Source organism: Heliangelus exortis, chromosome 18 (genome assembly GCF_036169615.1).
Source record: "Heliangelus exortis chromosome 18, bHelExo1.hap1, whole genome shotgun sequence".
Lineage (NCBI taxonomy): Eukaryota > Metazoa > Chordata > Aves > Apodiformes > Trochilidae > Heliangelus > Heliangelus exortis.
This window is the reverse complement of record NC_092439.1, coordinates 8048457-8066526: the sequence shown is the minus strand read 5'-3', so window position 1 is coordinate 8066526 and position 18070 is coordinate 8048457. Positions and strand designations below refer to the sequence as shown.

At 35.8% G+C, this 18070-nt stretch overlaps 1 protein-coding gene across 1 annotated transcript in view; it reads left to right on the top strand.

The window, feature by feature from the left end:
* PARVA (parvin alpha) overlaps positions 1–17664 on the top strand; it is a 62394-nt gene extending 44730 nt beyond the window's left edge. The window contains exons 7-13 of the mRNA XM_071762304.1: positions 3846–3904; positions 4964–4983; positions 5952–6013; positions 6691–6759; positions 8353–8454; positions 9248–9320; positions 12734–17664. Coding sequence (XP_071618405.1) covers positions 3846–3904; positions 4964–4983; positions 5952–6013; positions 6691–6759; positions 8353–8454; positions 9248–9320; positions 12734–12810 — 462 coding nt within the window. The 3' untranslated portion in view covers positions 12811–17664. The remainder of the gene's footprint in view (positions 1–3845; positions 3905–4963; positions 4984–5951; positions 6014–6690; positions 6760–8352; positions 8455–9247; positions 9321–12733) is intronic.
* The last annotated feature ends 406 nt before the right edge of the window (positions 17665–18070 follow it).

The window sequence follows — 18070 nt, the reverse complement described above, 5'->3', positions numbered from 1 at the left end:
TGCTCTGTCTTCCTTAGCTCTTCCCATTTAATCTCCTTTTCTTTCTCCCCAATTAACATTGCTTTATTTTTCACACTGTAACTATCTTTATGTATTTTAACTGATGTTACTCTGAAGTATCTTGTGTAAAGGGCTATTGCTTAAGCCCTCTACACTGAAAATCTATGAAACAGATCTGAGAAAGTAATTACTCCTTTTTCCAGCATTCAATTCAGACAAGTTTTGTAATTCAGGGAGAAATCTGAAGTAGAGTCTCTGGTGTATGTATCACTGATGCCTGATAATGACTCATTGAATCTCAGATTTTGCTTTATGAGTTTCTCTAGAGACCATGAAAGAACTCTAGCAAATCTGCTCTTACATATCTAAGGCTTCAGATGAACATATTTTCCAAGCACTTTCTTTTGACTAGTATAAATATATTAATTACTCTGGTTTATCTCAAAGTTCTACCAAAAACAGCTTCAGAAATCAGGAGTGCAGGGGTCAGGGCATTTTTGGGATGAGAGAACAAACAACACAGTTTTAAAATAATGAGATCCTGCATTCTGCTGTCAATCCATACATCCAGTCAAAATTCCTGTTGAAATCATGGGCCTTAATTGTCCTCTTGTTTAATAGGCTAATGTTGTCCAATAACAAATCCACTGAAGTCAGCAGAGAAACCCATTTAAAAACAGTAAGTAGTGGGAGAATCTGGCTCACTGCTTTGCCTCTGAGCTGTAGCTCAAGCACCAGTGAATTGCAGAGAAAGGAGTTGCACCAGAATAAAATCCAAGTAATGTTGAGGATGTTTTCACCCTGCAGACCCAGTTCTCTTGATGAAAACCAATCAGTGGAACACTAGGGCTATGCTGATTCTTATTAGCATAGGGTGGGGGCCAGTATTCCTACTGTTACTGTGTTGGAGACATTTTTCATTTTTATTTTATGGTGGGTGGTTTTTATATATTTTTAATTTTTAAATCTGTCTTTCAAATCATATGGGATTGATTCTGTATGATTCACCACATACCTTCTGAACTCCATGAAAGTTTTAATCAACGATCATCAGATCCTAAAGCCTAATTTAGTGTTCAAAATTGTATGTCTCATGTTCTATACCTTCATACATTCTGTAAAGTAAGATCATGCCTAGGGAAGCATGACTATCAACAGACTATGTGGTAGCTTATTTCAAATTCTACTCTATACATTTGATAAAGGAAATAGGAGAGAGAGAAATAAAAGAAGTAAGTACTTTTAGGAAATCTTTAAGGAAGAATACCCTGACTGTTTTCATATTTTGTTAGGTTTAGAACCACATAAAATGTGAGGGTTGCAGTGTTGGCTGGGTGTACTTGGAATAGAAACAAATACATATATATGTAACAAAAAAATGTGCTTATTCACAACAGGTGATCAGCACAGTTCTTATGAACTTGTGTTTCCTTTGGCTGTTTCATACAGAAGCTGTTAGCAATGAGAGTAATATGAAATCTTGGTTACAAGTGTTTGTGGCTATTTTGTTACATTATTTCTTTTCCTCCCATACTAACAGAATGTATAACTTTGAACAAATCCCAGGCTTTGATAATTTCTACTGAAACACCGGACATTTTTGTGTGAGAGCTTTTGTAGGGAGCTAGATCTTGCCATCCTTTTGCCTCTCTTAAAAATATACGTATTTATGCCATTCACAAATGGTTAAATGACAGATTGTGTGCAAGAGCTGTAAGTCATAGAGAAAGTCAAGAATGCATTGAGAGAGCAGCCAGAATGACTTCAGTATATTCTGAGCATGGGGTGGCAATTTTTGGGTGCATAAACTACAGTTAAGCAAAGCGAGGAAATTAATAAGATTAGAAGAAGGGGTACATCACAAGATTAATCTGACATCATTGCTGCTCCCACTGCCTCTCTGAAAGCCATGAGTAGGTGTGAAATGTTTTCAAGTAGCATTACCTATTGATTTCCAAGAACTCTTTTTTTGGAAGCTATGGCAAAAGTACTAGTCTTTTCAGTTTCCAGAATTTTTTATTCAATTTTTTTAATTTCAAAAATTTCTGCATTTTGTCTTGGTGGAGCAGTTATAAAATTTGATCTCCTTGATCCTGGGCACCACTGAGAACTACAGTTGCCATTGCTATGGTGCTCAACTCCTCTAAGAGACATGAGTGTAGGCTCCAGAAGGCATCAGTGACATTGATGTCAGAGTCGTCATCAGGAGGGAATAGAAGTGTCCTTTCACCCTGAAGAAAAGGAGAAAATAAACAAAAATCCCAGAGTGAAGCTCTAACTTGACCTAGCAGGGACTAGATTATAATTTCAAGTGCAAGTACTTACTGCTGTCTGCACAAGGTAGAAATTAAGATAGCCCTAAATGATTTTTCTTCAGACTTTCAACATAGGTGACAGAAGATGTCTCAGCAGCTGTTCTGCACTCCAACTTTCAGTATGTAACACACTCAACTTCACTCTTTCATGTTTGAAGGTCCTCCATGAATGCATTTTTAACCATATATTTAGTAACAGGCCTTTGAAAAATGTAAGAGAAAACCCCTGGAACTACTACCTAGCTAAAAAGTTAACAGTTCAGATTAAAAAAGGACAGTTCAGATTACTTCAGGTGCCAGTCAGGAGGGATCCAGAAGGTGCCATGCATAGCTTTCTTGCAGAAAAAATAAGTTTGCTTCTCATATATTTTAATATAGAAGTATACAAGCAATAGACCAAAGCCTGGCCAAGTCCTCAACACATCATACGCTGTGAGGACTGCCTCAGGTGAGGATGCACCATCTGCTCCAAGGCAGGGAAGCAGCAGCCCCAGTTCATAAGCAACAAAGGACTTTTTCAAAAGGTTGCTATCTTTTTTCTTTTCTGCATAGAAGGCAAGTCAAAGACCATCATAAATTTATTTTTCTCATTTCCTTGTATGACAGGGAGTGAAGAATCACGAGTAAGTGCCTGATATCTAGACTTTACGGGCAGCTTTCAGCATTTGCTTCTTTTCTTTCTGTGTTGCAAAATGTTACTAATGCCAGTGAATAGAATTAACAGGGAGAACACAAAGAGAGGCAAAACATATGTGTGGTATTTACACCGCCACCAGATGACTGTGATCAGCATCCTGGAAACAATGTCAATTTTCTAAACTTCATTTTCCATCTGACTCAAATAGCAACCATTTGAGTAAGCCTCTGCCATTTTGTGTACAGCTTCTAGACACAGGCCACTCACCACTCTGTATTGAGGGCTTCTCACACCTGAAGAACATCGAAGTTAGTGCATATATTAACACCAAGATGACTTAGGGTCTAAATCAGGCTGTGAATTAATTATCTTCTGTTTGGTTTTCCATCACAAACAGATTGCTGTGTGTGGAGAGAAGTTAGAAAACACGGAGGCAGCAATGAAAGTGTATGAACAGGCAGGAAGAACAGAGAGCCTGGGAGCAAGATTTTTGCTAAAAGAAAAGCTTGGGCACCATCTGCCAAAGCTGTTCATTGAAATACAAGGTTTAATTCAACTCACCTAGACATACTTCTACTAAAATACTTACGTATGTGTTTAGGTGTTTCAAATGTTGTGCTGAATTGGTGCCTTTTAAAGAAAAGTGAATTAAGAACAATGGAGAAAGGAAAAGAAATACTTCCTTCTACAGGTGGAGTTTCAGGTTTCTTGTTAATGTACAGAATTGCTTTCTGAAATACTTGAAAGGTGAAATAATGTATTACTCTGTTTGCTTTAAAAGAATTCGTATTTTTCTGGTCTCTTAACTAATTGTTTGTGGATCTCAAATCATTTTTGCTGTACTCTAAGCATTAAACTTCACTGAAAAAATGTAACTTCTTTATTTTTTCCAGAAACGAGAAGGAATCCTCCAGTCTCGACAAATCCAAGAGGAAATAACTGGTAACACTGAGTATGTCAACATCACTTTTGCCAGGAGTTCAGTAATTGAACACAGACACGTCTCAGAAATTCAAACATTTGCTGATATTTAGATTTCAGTATTGGGGTTCCAAGGAAGATGATGCATCAGCCAATGACTGTATTTTAGCCATTTCAAGAGCAGCAAAATGCATCTAAAAATACAAAAGGGTGAGGAAATACAGAGCTGGCGAACTAAAAGCAGGAAACCAGGATAAAAGAAAAGACAGAGTGAAGTTATAAAAAAATCTCCATTTTATATTTATGCAATACTAAATTATTTCTATATTAATTTTATTTCTTTTTATTTTGTTCACAAGCCCTTTAAACAAGAAAGATATGCCTCATTCTTATATGTTGGGGTTTATTTGATTAAGAACTAGATTCTTTCAGAAAGGAACTCACTTGATACGAGTATTTTTAGGTGTTTGGACTTAGGGGATGTAAAAGGACAGTAGTAAGCCCTGTTCATGTTATCTCACCAGACAATTAATTACAGAGAGCTTGCTCCACATCAACAGAAAGCAATAGTAGAATACCCTAGTTTCTAATAGAAAAGAGGATTATTATTATTAATCTTTATGAGTTTTTTTACATGTAATAGTTACAGGAGGGATCAACTAGAGCAAAATGCTGCAGTCCTCAAGAACGCAGTCCAAGCGTTGTTTTGGCTGAAATTATATTGTTGTTAGTGTGGTAAAAGCAACTTCAAAGCAAAGGGAAAAGTTTTCAAAAAGTCAACATGAAAAAGCCTCCTTCAGTCAGGCAAGGTGTGATGCTTTGGGTTGCTCAGTAGTACATCATCTGAGCTCTGGCCTCTCATGAGACTTCAGTGAAGCCAGGAGATATTTTACTGATGGATTCCAGGCTAATTCAGATTCTGAGTTGGAATAGTTTGATGAAAGTTTTCTTAATCTCATGGATCTACTACTCCAGTTTTCACCAAGCTGAAGATCTAGTCATGCATGCTGTTTTCTTTTGCAGCACAATGTCTGCAAGTGATTTATATATAACAGTGTTTTGTTCTTTTATGTTTGTTTGTTTTTCATAGGGCATTATCAGGAAGGCACGGTAAGTTAATTTGATTATTATGTTTTTCTTGAGGCAGCCAAAGTATAAATTAGTTCTGTAATAGATGGTCACTTTGATCAAACTGCAAGGAAGTTGAGGATTTGTAGTTGCCCTGGGAAATACGTAAATATATGCACCACAGGCTATTGTGGCAGTTAACAAAAAGAAAAAAAAAAGGTATTAAAATAAGTCTGGCCATCTTTAAAGCACATTTCATTGCTTTTCAGCTCATGTTAATTTGCAGGTGCTTTGTGGTTTAACCTCCAGAACATCACTGTTACGGTATTAATGGTCATAAGTTTCCAGCATAATATGAAATGTCTTATCAAAAATTAGCTGATTAATTCATTGGCATTCTTGCATACATTACCTGCTTAACACTAATGACTTTGAGTCATTTTTCAGCAGGCCTGAACACCATGACAGTTCATGTGCCTAATGCCTTACTGCTGGTATTGAGACTGGCCAAATTCCTTGTCAACAGAAAGCACAGATCTGAGGAGCTTTGATGGAGTCCCACCAAGAATTCAGCATTTGCTTCTTACAGTATTTCCGTGCCTGCCTTACAGCTGCTTTAAAAGGCTACATGCATGACCTCTTTTCCCAGTGATATCCCTGAGTAGTCTTACTTTGTGTAGTCTGCCTTCTGCAGATACCTTTAGATCTACTCTTCCATTTTTATATTGAGGAACATGAATGTAGCTTGTCGTGGAGTCATTTGTACCTTTACTGTCATTCAGATGAGTCTTGAAATGGAAGTTGCTCAGAAAAGGCTCTGGTGCCTCTCCCCAGTTACTGGCAACTTATATCAAGAGAGCAGCATGCAAAATAAACAGTATTTGGAATACAAAGAGGCTACATTGAAACCTTTTGCTGACTGTTATCTTAAATGACTATGTGCCCTAAGTGTTTATTCTGCATTTGGACAAATGCTGTGCAGTGTACTAACATCTATGAATGTTTTTCAGAAAGAGATGCATTTGATACTTTATTTGACCATGCTCCAGACAAGCTCAATGTAGTGAAAAAGGTTGGAATGTTTTTATTTTTAAATTACATAATATGTGCATGTGCATGCTTGTATGTATCTGGAGATAAGTAATGAGTGTGTATGTATATAGCATATAATTGGCTTAGTTTGCATGCATTAAATACAATTAAGCTTTATGCTTAAATAAATATAAAAATTCATTATTGCAATGTTACTTTTTCTTAATACTTAGCAGCAGGAACTTAACTTTGGAACACAGAACTGCATGTAGTTACCAAAGTTTTCATCAAAAAGTTCTCACAAAGTATGTTCAGTAGAAACCAAGTGGTAGATTGAGTGTACTAATGCCAAAGAGGTATCCAGTGTACAGCTGCCAGGGACCTGACCCAGAGTATTTTGGCCTCTGTCAAATTTGACTGCAGTCCAATTACCCACTTCCCTATAGTCTGCTACTGTTTGGTGTTTTTTTTTCCTCCAATAATTATTGTTTTAACAGTGTATTTTTATGTCTTTACATCATGTACATTTTATTTCTGTTCTTCATTCTTGGAAAAAAATAAGATTATTTTTTTTCCATGTCACATTTCTATTTTAAAAATAAAAAAATGTGTTGCAGTCTCTTTACTCATGCACATTCTCTTCTGAGTGCTGTTCTTACCGCATGTGTTGAACTGCTGCCCTACTGAATAGGCCTTCACTATATTCTCATATTTCAGACTCTCATCACCTTTGTGAACAAGCATCTTAATAAATTGAACTTGGAGGTCACTGAACTGGAGACCCAGGTAGGATTTTACAGCCGTTCTTAAAGAGGAGGAGTAGTTGTCCAGTTATCCACTATGCCCACAACTTTATCCAGAAATTTCATTGAATTATTGATTAAGCTGCCTAAGATATTATTTCGGTGGGAAATCCTTTAATTCTAAATGTATTCATATCAAGAAGACCCTCACCAATAAAGCAGAGAAATCAGGAGGCCAGCTAAATTTCTGTCAAACAGATTTGTACTGTCATTAGCATAAAAATTAATTAACAGATGCTGCCTCTTGAGTTCTGCCAAGTGTTGTAAGCAGAACCTGCCCTTGTTTTGGTCAGGAAAATACCCTGTCTGCTTGGTTTGACCCAACGTCAAGCTGAACAGTTGTTTCCTGGCTACCTTTACAGAAGCACTCAATTGCATGGGTTTACAATGGCTCTATTCAGTGAGATACGTTCTTGAGAGTAAAGCTACTCAAGTGTATAGACAGCTGTACAGTTGGGCTGCAGACTCGATTGCACCACAGAAATAATGTGGTACATGGTTTTCTTTCTTGTTCTCTGCTGCTAAATTGGCTGGAGAGAAGCTAAAAGGAAAGCTTAATTCTGCTGTATTAATACCTCTCCATGTGAGCAATTGCAGCAGCTATCATAAGAAAATTACAAGTTCATACAGGAAGGATGGTATCCACTCCATGAAAAAAAATCCATATGTCTACAGGAGAGGCTTTTATATTATGTCTTGATTCATGTTGTTAAGAATCTGGTTTATTTAAATAGCTTTCAATCTGACAGACATTTTTCAAAGGTAAAATTAAGACTTAGATGGAAATACTGTATAAGTGCTTTCAGAAAGATGTTTCTGATGCCTGCTAATTGCATTGTTTACTTTTAGGGCTAGAAACCCCTTAAGCATTTATCTGAAACAGTATGAGACATTGTATATCTGTCAGTTGAAAGAAAATTATCTACCTCAGGAAGGTGATGGGTAACTCAATTTGACTGTGAGGAGATCTCAGTGCATTGATAGACCTAATACCACAGGGGTAAGAATCAGAGTCCTTTAACAAAATCTTCTGGATGTTGCTATTTTTTTTAGATAGAAATGAACAAGTACCTTTGCTCATCATCAGTAAACAAATACCTTTGGAACATATCTTCCATCTATAATTATATACACTTAAAATTAGATTGACTCAAACTTCCAGAATGTGAGGGGAGATGATTCATTTTGCCTTTATTTCCTCCTCCATACTGATTTTCAGTGCAGTCATGAGATTGCACCTTCATTCTGGTTTTTTTGAGACCTTGAAAGGTAGCTGTTCTTATTCCCCACAGCTTGTAGAAGAGAAAGAAAAAGGCATAAATGAAAGCTGATGGTGACCTCTGTATCCAGGAATTTTGTGCCGCATGTATATTTTAATATTAGGTCAGTACTGGAGAAGACACAGTAGAACATACTAACTACATAAAAGGAATCAAAGACATCAGATAAGATCTTTCAGTTGCAGTTTAAAATATTTGTATTTGTAGTTTGTTGACAGTTCTGCATTAGACAATGTATGTCTTGTTCATCCATCAAAGCGTTTCTAAAAATGTACCGAGAAATGTCTTTTCTACAGTTTGCAGATGGTGTGTACTTAGTCCTGCTAATGGGTCTCCTAGAAGGCTATTTTGTTCCTCTGCACAGCTTCTTCTTGACTCCTGATAGTTTTGAACAAAAGGTAATTAGATTTCATTTTTCTGTTAAAAACAAATAAATATATACACATGATAGTACAAGGATGACACAAGCTTTTCCACACTTAAGTTTGAAGTAGATAGCTGAAGTCAAGAGAGGACTGTACTGGCAATCATTTCCAAGCATATTTAAGATTTCAGTATTAATACTTACCTTAAATGAAAGGGAAAATTATATTAATGATGGGAAGATCTGCAATATCAACTGATACTGGCAGCCATTGTGCCATGGAACCAGACTACTGTTTGTGAAGTGTATAAAGAATTATACACACAAGTTGATTACAGAACTGATTTTTTGTCCCCACTGTCCAAGAATTTAGCATTTGAAAAGTTTCATGTTTTTTGGAAGCATAAAGGCATGTGTGTACCATCTATCATTTCGAGACCAACCATTACCTCAGTGTCTGTTGCTATCCAGGCAATTCAGATGTCTGTTCCAGACAAAAGCACTAAATAGACCATGATGTTCCAATTTTTAAACTTGTGGGAGGTAGGTTGTTCTTCTAAATAAGTAATTGTTCAGTGGGAAATATTAGTTCACATATTATTTTTCAATTAATTTTATATTTATGAAACCACCATCACCACCCAGAAAAAAACAAAAACAGTGGATTGTCTGGATTTCATGGACCAGATCTTCCATTGATATACAGAGCCCTGATTATTTTTTTGTTCTGAGTATTTGTGTCTGCTGTTTTAAATGAATCTCGTTTTGACCATTTATATTGCACTGTATGTAGTTTGCACTAATTAGTACCCTTATTATATTGCTAGGTCCTCAATGTATCCTTTGCATTTGAGCTAATGCAAGATGGTGGATTGGAAAAGCCGAAGCCAAGACCAGAAGGTATCTAGTCTGCTTTGTTGCTATCCTATTTAAAAATGCTTTGGATCCAGGTCTTACCTCATAGCATTATGGCATAGCTACATGAAGGTTAAAAGGTTAAACCAAGAGTGAAAAGAAAAAGACATGTTAAAGTGCTCAGGTAACTCTGTATTTTAAATGGTTGGTAGATACACTTTTTCAGATGTTGGAAAGCTTCCTTTCCTGAATGGCCAGGGTAAGATTTGTGTGCCCAAACATATGCAGTAGTAATCAAGTAATCACTGGAAGAGAAAGAAGACAGTTGTGAATGGGATCCCTGGCAGATGCTCCAATTTCTCCATTTTCACCCGTTCCACATCTTCATACTAAAGCTCAGTTATTCCAGTGTATTTTGCAAGATTTCCACATTTTTTCTGTTATGGAAGAAGAATTTCAAATGTTTGCACAAGTGCCTTTGAGTGCAGGATGTAATCATGCATAATTAAATTAGATTTAGAGATGGAGACTGAAAGTAAAATGTGTCTTCAGAGAAGATGCAGGTTTTGCTGTGGACTTTAGCAGTATTCCACTCTTCTTTGCTTACATAAATACAGGGTTTAAATTCAGCATCTTGGGCTGGTTCACCATGTTGTAAGAATCTCTTGTGGTTCTTTCCATGAGAAGTTACTACTTGCCATGTAGGAGCAGGATGTGCAGCTTGTGCTCCAGGGGTAGCAGCTGGGCCTCTGCTGGTTGCCTACCATAGTAATCAATATATATGTTTTCAAGACTCATTGCAGATTCACATTCTGTGGTGCACAGTGTTTTCCTGCCACAATATTGGATTGTCATTCCCTGAGGAGTTGATATAAGCTAATGCTCAGTGTTTTATTGCTAATAATAAGAGCACTCTGGAGATTTAGGCACACATCACTGAATCAAGTTCTGTTCTCTTCTGCTTGTTTTCCATCCCTCCAAACTTCCATATCATAGCAGCAGATATAGACATGCACACACAAAAAAGTATGTTTTGGGGTTGAGCCTACACTGCCTGTGGGTCTAATCTGGACCTACCAAGCCTTTTTTTTTTCCACTTTTGATAGCTGTAACCCTTATCCACAGTCATACTTAACTAAACCAGTGGTGACAGTATCACAAACTTTTATGTTTTAAATAGTCAAAGAGAGAAGGGGGAAATAGTGAAATCTGAGGTCCAAGTAAAACAGAGTATCTGTGATCCCTTGGTCCCCATGGAGGTTTAAAATTCTTATGGTATTTAATTTTTCAGGTATTTATTGCTCTAGGGGACAGCTAATTTTTCCAGTATAAATCAAGCCATAAGGATATTTCAGCATATATAAGACATTTCTTGTGCAATTACTGAAATGCTTAATATGAAACTTCCTGCCCAATGTGAATGGAAAAACACATCTGTTTTATGTGTTGTTACACTGGGCACAATGCCCATACTTAAAATTTCCAGTGAGCAAAAGAGTATTGAAAAGGATCTTACTCTAAATGCGTATACTAAATACTCTTTAAATTCCTACACTGTTTCTTTGAGGTTCTTCAGGAAAAAATATGCTGAAAAGTGCTTTAGAATATGAAAAACATATTTAGTGGAAAAAAGAATGCTGTTAAATAAATGAGTATGAAAATCAAAGATTTTTATGGGGTCAACAGTTTATTTGGGTTATCTGCAATATAATTGAGAAGGTATTAAAAAGCTTTCCGTGACCTTTACTTTTAAAATGGCCAGTACATTAATCTACTGAGTCTGTAATGAATTCATTTGCAGTGTGAGCTTTTTCAGATTACTTCTTGAAATGTGTACATCAAAGCCAAACTCAAATTTCTCTTTTTGAAAATTGCAACCAGTAAAAATGTTATACATGTTGGTCAAACATATGTAGCAATGGAAATAACTTGTCTTTCTCTGGGAGCATGCTTATTTTTTTATTGGACTTTCTGTGGAATAATGTGGTGGTGATGGAGTCTTCTGGTAATTTTGCAAAGACCTGTTGAAGTTATCTTGTTCTTTAATTTGAAGTTCTATATTAGGAAATTCAGGTGTTACAGCTTGCTGCTGCCCTAAAAATATAAAGTTCCTGAATAATGCTCTGGATTATGTTCTTCATATAATATGATGTTGTGGGAGAAATGTGCCCTTAATGTAGCGTTTTTGGCACTTTCTCTTCATTTTATGCCAAGTATTTTTGTTCTCATTTATAAAGAGCCACAAAACCATGTGGCCACAGTTTCATAACCATACACAGTCTCAGCATAAAATCTAGGTTTGATTGTTTTCACCCTTTCTCCATGTCATTTTGCCATGTAGCTAATATTTTTAGCCCTTCAAAGTTTCCATACTTGGGACATCATGCATATTGAATTGATTGGATATGTTCTTCCAAGTCTAAACCCTCCACAATGAAGGAGAAGGAGATCACCGTAGAGAAGGGAAGGAGAAAGATCACCGTAGATAAACATAATGGCAAAATATCTGATGATTATATACCAGTTTACTAACTGGACTTGGAGGTTTTGAAGACAATGGGAGTGTGCACACCACCTGCTTTACACCTTAGTGGCCACATCCAAGAACCAAAGTTAGAAGATTGAGTTCCTATATAGTCAACAGGAAGAGACAGAACCATGCCAATTCTGTTCTAATTCTATTCTAATTCTTCTCTGTTCTTTCTGAGGGCAATTCTGAGTCCCTGTTTGAGACTGAATATTCCTTGAAGCACTAGCATAGACTCCTGCAGTAGTACTTGTCAGTTTGTTTTATAGATTTCTTGTGAAATAATATTGACTTTCTCAACAACTTCTCTTGGAAACAGCAGGTATTCATTAGTTTTTTCTTTCATATAAATACTTTACTTTCAGTGTCAGGTTTCTAAGAACTGATTCAGCCATGTACATGAGCTAACTCAAAGCATTTTCAGAAGTGTCTTTGAGGAGCACTTCTGTACCTAGCTTCTTTAGATCCTTAAGAAAATGTAAACTTGCCTTTAGCTATTTTGCTGAAATTAGGTTTAATAAAAGATGTTGCATACGAGAATGGGCCAAGTCATGCAGTTCTTACATAAGAGACCCATTGGTTTCTGCCTGCTTTTTTCAAAACCCTTATGTTTGGGCACAGCTCACTGAAGATTCAGTCATACAAATATACATAATCCTACCTGAAAAATCACCTTGTGGGCGTTTAAACCTTGGTTGCATTTCTTCATCAGCACCATTAACCTTTTCTATCTCTAAATAAAAGTGGTTGAACTTTTAAAATTGCCAGTTTAAAAACAGGGCTTAATTTGTATTTCTACTCTTACCTTCTCAGTGATTTGAGTATTGATGGATATGGATCTGGAAAGGAAGTGGAGCATAGGCACCTCTTTTGAAAATTCTCTGAGCTGATAAAGTTACTAATGTTTCTCTTCCCTCATCTCTCTTTCTAGATATTGTAAATTGCGACTTGAAGTCTACACTGAGAGTACTGTACAATTTGTTTACCAAATACAGGAACGTGGAGTGAAGAATTGACTTCAGATGTAAAGGAGTGTTCACAAAGAAACATCATAACTAGCGTAATTTTCATCAGTATTCCTCTGCATCTTTATTCCAAAAGGACCTAAACCATTTATCTGAAGAAATTTTTATTTTTTCTTAGTAGATTTAAAACTAATACAAATTATGAAGAAAAGGTCTGAAGGAAGGTATATGGTATAATCTGAGAGAATTAGTATCTCAATAACTGTCTTCATGCTGTTTTGTAGTAGGTGAAGCAAGAATGAAAAAAAGATTCAGTAACTCTAGTTCAGACCAGCCTTTTAAGCCAATCATAGGAAAATTCAGCACTATCTATTTTAATATTTTTTTATATACATCTTTTCTAATCTAGAAATTTGCTATCCATGATAATATGGTTACAACCTAATCATGAGAAATGTGCATGGGGAGAAACAGTTAAATACTCTTGTTCTCAACTAAAAAGAGGAGAATTTCTCAAGCACTTAACCTGATTAATTTATATTTCCAGTGCTGTTAGGCTTGAATTTTATGGGTACAAACTGAAGTGGCTCCTCATTCCTTCAGACTTTAATAATGGGATACTCCAGTTTAAATATGTGTTATTGAGCATTCCATATAAGCACACTTCGAAGCTTGTTACTTGGTTTTGTTCAAGGAAGAGATCTTTTTTGCATAGTACACGTTTCAGGAAAACTCACCTGTTTCCCTATAATAGTTGTATTATTACATAGTATTAGAAAGTAAAGGAATGGCTTTATTTTTTCTTTTAGTAGTTTAAACACAGGATTATCAGGTTGCAAGTATAGATTTACTGCTGAACAGGATTTAGAATTTGTTCCTTTGGCAGATTTTATGATGAATGTATTTTGCTGCATAATGTCCAACACAAAAAATAAGATTTATTCTCCAGAAACATTGTTTTAGCCTTTCAGATACAAAAGCACTACTTTTAGGTCAAAACTACTCCCATCTGCAAAGACTGTTACAGTGCAAGGTTCTTTGATCATTTTACATGACTATAAAGAGTACTTCTTTCTAGTCATAACCAAGTATAAGCTGTTACCTGTTTGGTTCTAGCTTTAACAAAGACAAAAAAGAAAAGCAGGAGTTGATTCTTCTCTTAGACTTGGTATCAAGCACCAGTTATGTTTTCTGTACAGAAGCTGAAAGAGGCTGCCTGACACGAGTGTTCGTTGTCAGAAACTGCACTGGCATAAGCTGAAGAGTAAATTGATCATTTTCTGAAAGTTCTGTTGTTAGTATTAAATAACTTTCTAAAAGAAGCTTTGCAGTGTAACCACAGATTCTGGGGATCCTGTGTTACACAGTAAGGAAAAACTCCTTAAGCTGACATTCCTGGACAACTGTTCAGAAATCGTCCCACTGCTCAGTGTAGGAAGGAGATTTGTTAATGGTCATCCAATTATGGCAGAACTGGTATAGGTAAAAGTGAAAGCAATTTGGCATCTCTTGAGTCTGCTCATCTGAAGAATTGCAGTGCTGGCATAGTAACAGCTATATGTTACTTAGTATATAAAGCATTACATATTTTTCAATTTTCCAGTGCCTTTCTTTTTTTTTAAATGCAGAGTTTTCCAGTGCAAAATTAGCATAAAAGAAAGACATTTATTTACATTCTGTCTTTAATGAACACTGACGTTAAATAACAAAATGATGCTGACTTCTGCTTGGGGCCACAAAAATTATTATGAGAAGTAAATACCAACTTTTGTGAAATGAAGTAATATTTAATTCAAAGAACATTCTAAACTCAGAGTTATCTGATTGTTATAAGCATTCTAAATATAATTTATTAAAAATTTTTTACCTCTATATTTTTATCTGAATTTCTGAAATTAGCAGTGCAGAAAATAACAGTTATTTGCCTTTGACACAGGTAAATAACTGGACATTTTCACCCTGGTGAAAACGAACATGTTTTCATTATGTCTCTGATATCTGCGAATCTAAATGATAGGAATCAACATTTTTGAGGAAACTGAGACAGAACTTCTCACGCAGCAGATTCCATTATCTTAGTGTTTCTCATGTAAGTTTTTCATTTGCACACCTAGGCTGTAGAAATTGTAACTGTTAATTAAAAGATTTATGTTTTTTCTGCAGATCATGCTCAGCTGAAATACTATTTTACATCTCAGCAATGCCAAAACATTTTTATTTCCCTTGATTTTAGGGGTATACTTTCTTTAAAGAGGAAGTTTACATATGTAAAGGAAAAAAATTAGGAACAGTGGTTTTTAGATGGACTTGAAAATAAGCATTCCGTCCTATATTGGTATAATGTTAGTGGAGAGTTCAAGTCTGTCAGACTCCCATTTTCCATTCTTAAAAAAACGTAAAACTGAGACAGAATGAAGAAATCCTCATGCTGAAATGCAATTATGCAGAACCATAGAAACACTTAACTATCCAACGTTTACACAATTATCTATCCGACGGTAAGAATTTATGTAAATTAACATCTGCTATAAAAACAGGAATTTCCTGTGTAAATATAGACCCATATGATGGTTTTAACACATTTATACAAACAGTATATGCTGCCATGTAGGAGTGGGTCACTGCTTGTGTTTTCAATGATGTAGATTTAAATATCTATCAGATAAAGATGAAAGATACAGATTATATCTAATATTTATTGCTTTAATACAGATTATTATAGAAATATAGAATACTACTGTAGACAGTTTGCTCTTCAGCAATCAGTGTAGGTCAGCACCTTTCTTCAGGGAAGTGAAATGTTAAGTTAGCTGGGCCAAATTCTGCTGATACCTATGATACTTTTAATTGTGGTACACAGTAGTGTGTACTGATGTACAGCTGAATGCAGAATTTTTCTCACTGTTGATACTAAGATAGAGGTTGTTTAAGTTTTAGGTCAGCCCTGGATTTATTTATAATTACTTCAAATGATTAAATAGACCCAAATCGATGGATTTAGCCCACGTAAGATACAAACAGTCACTCGAAGAAGCCAGTTTCACTACTAGTCCCAGAAGGAGCTTCTGATCTCATGTCTGCTGCTAAACTTAGGTTACTCCCCAACCTTTGGCTAGGTTTCTAAAGCCCCAGTTAGTATGAATCCAAACCACTGCCTTAAGATCACATGGTGGTGTTTGTATCTTGTCTACCAGACCAATATGTTTGTTGTGTGGTGTAATATGAAGGCCCACAAGAAGCTGAGTCCACCAAGAACTGGCACATTGTAAACATTTCTGCTGCAGGGGCATTACGAAACTGCCAGAACAGTTTTCTGTGCTTCTCTGACTTCTAATCCATCCATTCCATGCAGCACCATGGTATTCAGATTCCTTCTGTGGTTTGTTCCCTATTGATGGATCCTGGCATGCTTTGTCAGCCATAAGAATTTTTTTTTTCAAAGAGGAGCTACAGATTATGAATAGCATGTAAAAAAATTTGTCAAAATAGTTATCTAAAATCTTAATATGTTTATGTCAGCTCCTTTCATATTTCTTTCCTGGCTGACTGGCCTTAGTTGCTGTAAAGAATGGGCCCTGGAAAAAAGGTAATGAAGGAACCTTTGCATAATTTTACCTGAGATGCACATAAAGTGCAGAATTGGATTGTGCTATATTTCTAATGGAGTACAGCTGGACCAAGTTTCTTATTAAATGAGCTGACTGCAGAATATAGTTCTTTCCAACTGTTAGTCAGTAGGTATCTTCCTGTTAATAGGGGGGCAGCAGCCCTTGCAGCTACATAGTTTAGGAATTCAGGTGGGCCAGCAAGTGCTGGGTAAGATCCTAAGCTGCTTTGATCGTGGACCAAGTTGCTGTGTGGCATATCTCCATGCAAACCAGTGGCATTCAATCAACAGAGTATTTGGTGCTTTGGGTTTTACAGACAGTTATAGTACTTGTGAATGGTTTACATTCTGGCAGACTATATTGATTGAAGTAAATGAGACTTTTGGTAAAACATGGTTTTAAATTCATGTTTAAGATTAATTTAGCCTTACTGTAAGCCACCGTGTTGTAAAGCACAATGGCTTTTAGAAGTAAGGGGGTTTATTTCATTAGAGAAAGATATATATGATATTTAGTATAATGGATAGTAGCTTTAGGTCTAGTTTTTGTTATTCTTGTCTTCACGTCAAAACAGCCCTCATGAATTTCCTTTGTGGCAAGCACCCAAAGAGAGAACAGTGCCCTGAAGACCTCTTGCAAGATTTTCTATACTGTTACTTAATAGACTACAGTAGTTTTATTATAAGAATTAGCATGGGTTTTGTCTTTACAGTTAAAATAAAATTAAAGGCTGAAGAAATCCTTTTAGAAAGTTACAATTAAAGTGAGATATTTTGTTTTGGTTTATCACATGGAAAATGAAGATAGTAGCACCAATTTTCTGGAATTATGCATACCTCAGCATCCACAGATTTTTCCAAAGAGGTTTTGAGTCATTTAACATTTACTTGGGCTAACTGGCTAATTTTATGTATTTTGACAGTATTTTCTGTGCGACCATGTTTTTGGTTTTTTTTTTTTTTTTTTTTTTGCAATAATGAGATTTTAATTTCTAATATTTTAATACTACACACTCTGCATCAATGCTAGTGTCATTGAAATATTTGGTCCTCAATTTCAATGTCAGGCTAATTATGAAAAAAGAATATTTGCAAAATTTGCTTCTTATCATGTATCTGAAAATAATTAGTTTAAAATAAGGTGTATTGCCTTCAGCTGCAGAGCTAGTAGCTTTCACAGAATATATTTTATGTAATCTGTAAGTAAGAGACACTCTATTGCTGACTTTTTCCTGTTCTTTTCTGAAACCTTTGTTATGATTCACAATAAAATTTGCAGCTGAAAATCAACACTGTATGTTTTTGTTGAGTCTGAGATATATGACCAAAAAAATAGGAAATCTGTATGATTTATGTTCTCAGAGCTTCCAAAGCTCTCTATGCATCTAACCCATTCTCAATTACCTCTTTGTGGGTGTACTCAGTGTTTATTATTATTTTCTGTGGGGGCTGGTGACAGCTGAAAGTGGGTTGGCAAAAACAGTCATGTAAACATATGCTTGAAATGATTAACAGCAGCAGGTCAGGAAAATGCCATATTACACTCAAAATAGCTAAGTATACCTTTGCCTTAATATTGCTGTGCTGGACACTTCAGTGGTGATATTGTAGCTGGATATAATGCAGTTTTCTGCAGAGTCATTTTGTTAATTTGAAATTGAACAAAGTGTTACTGAAATGTTAAATGGTTGATATT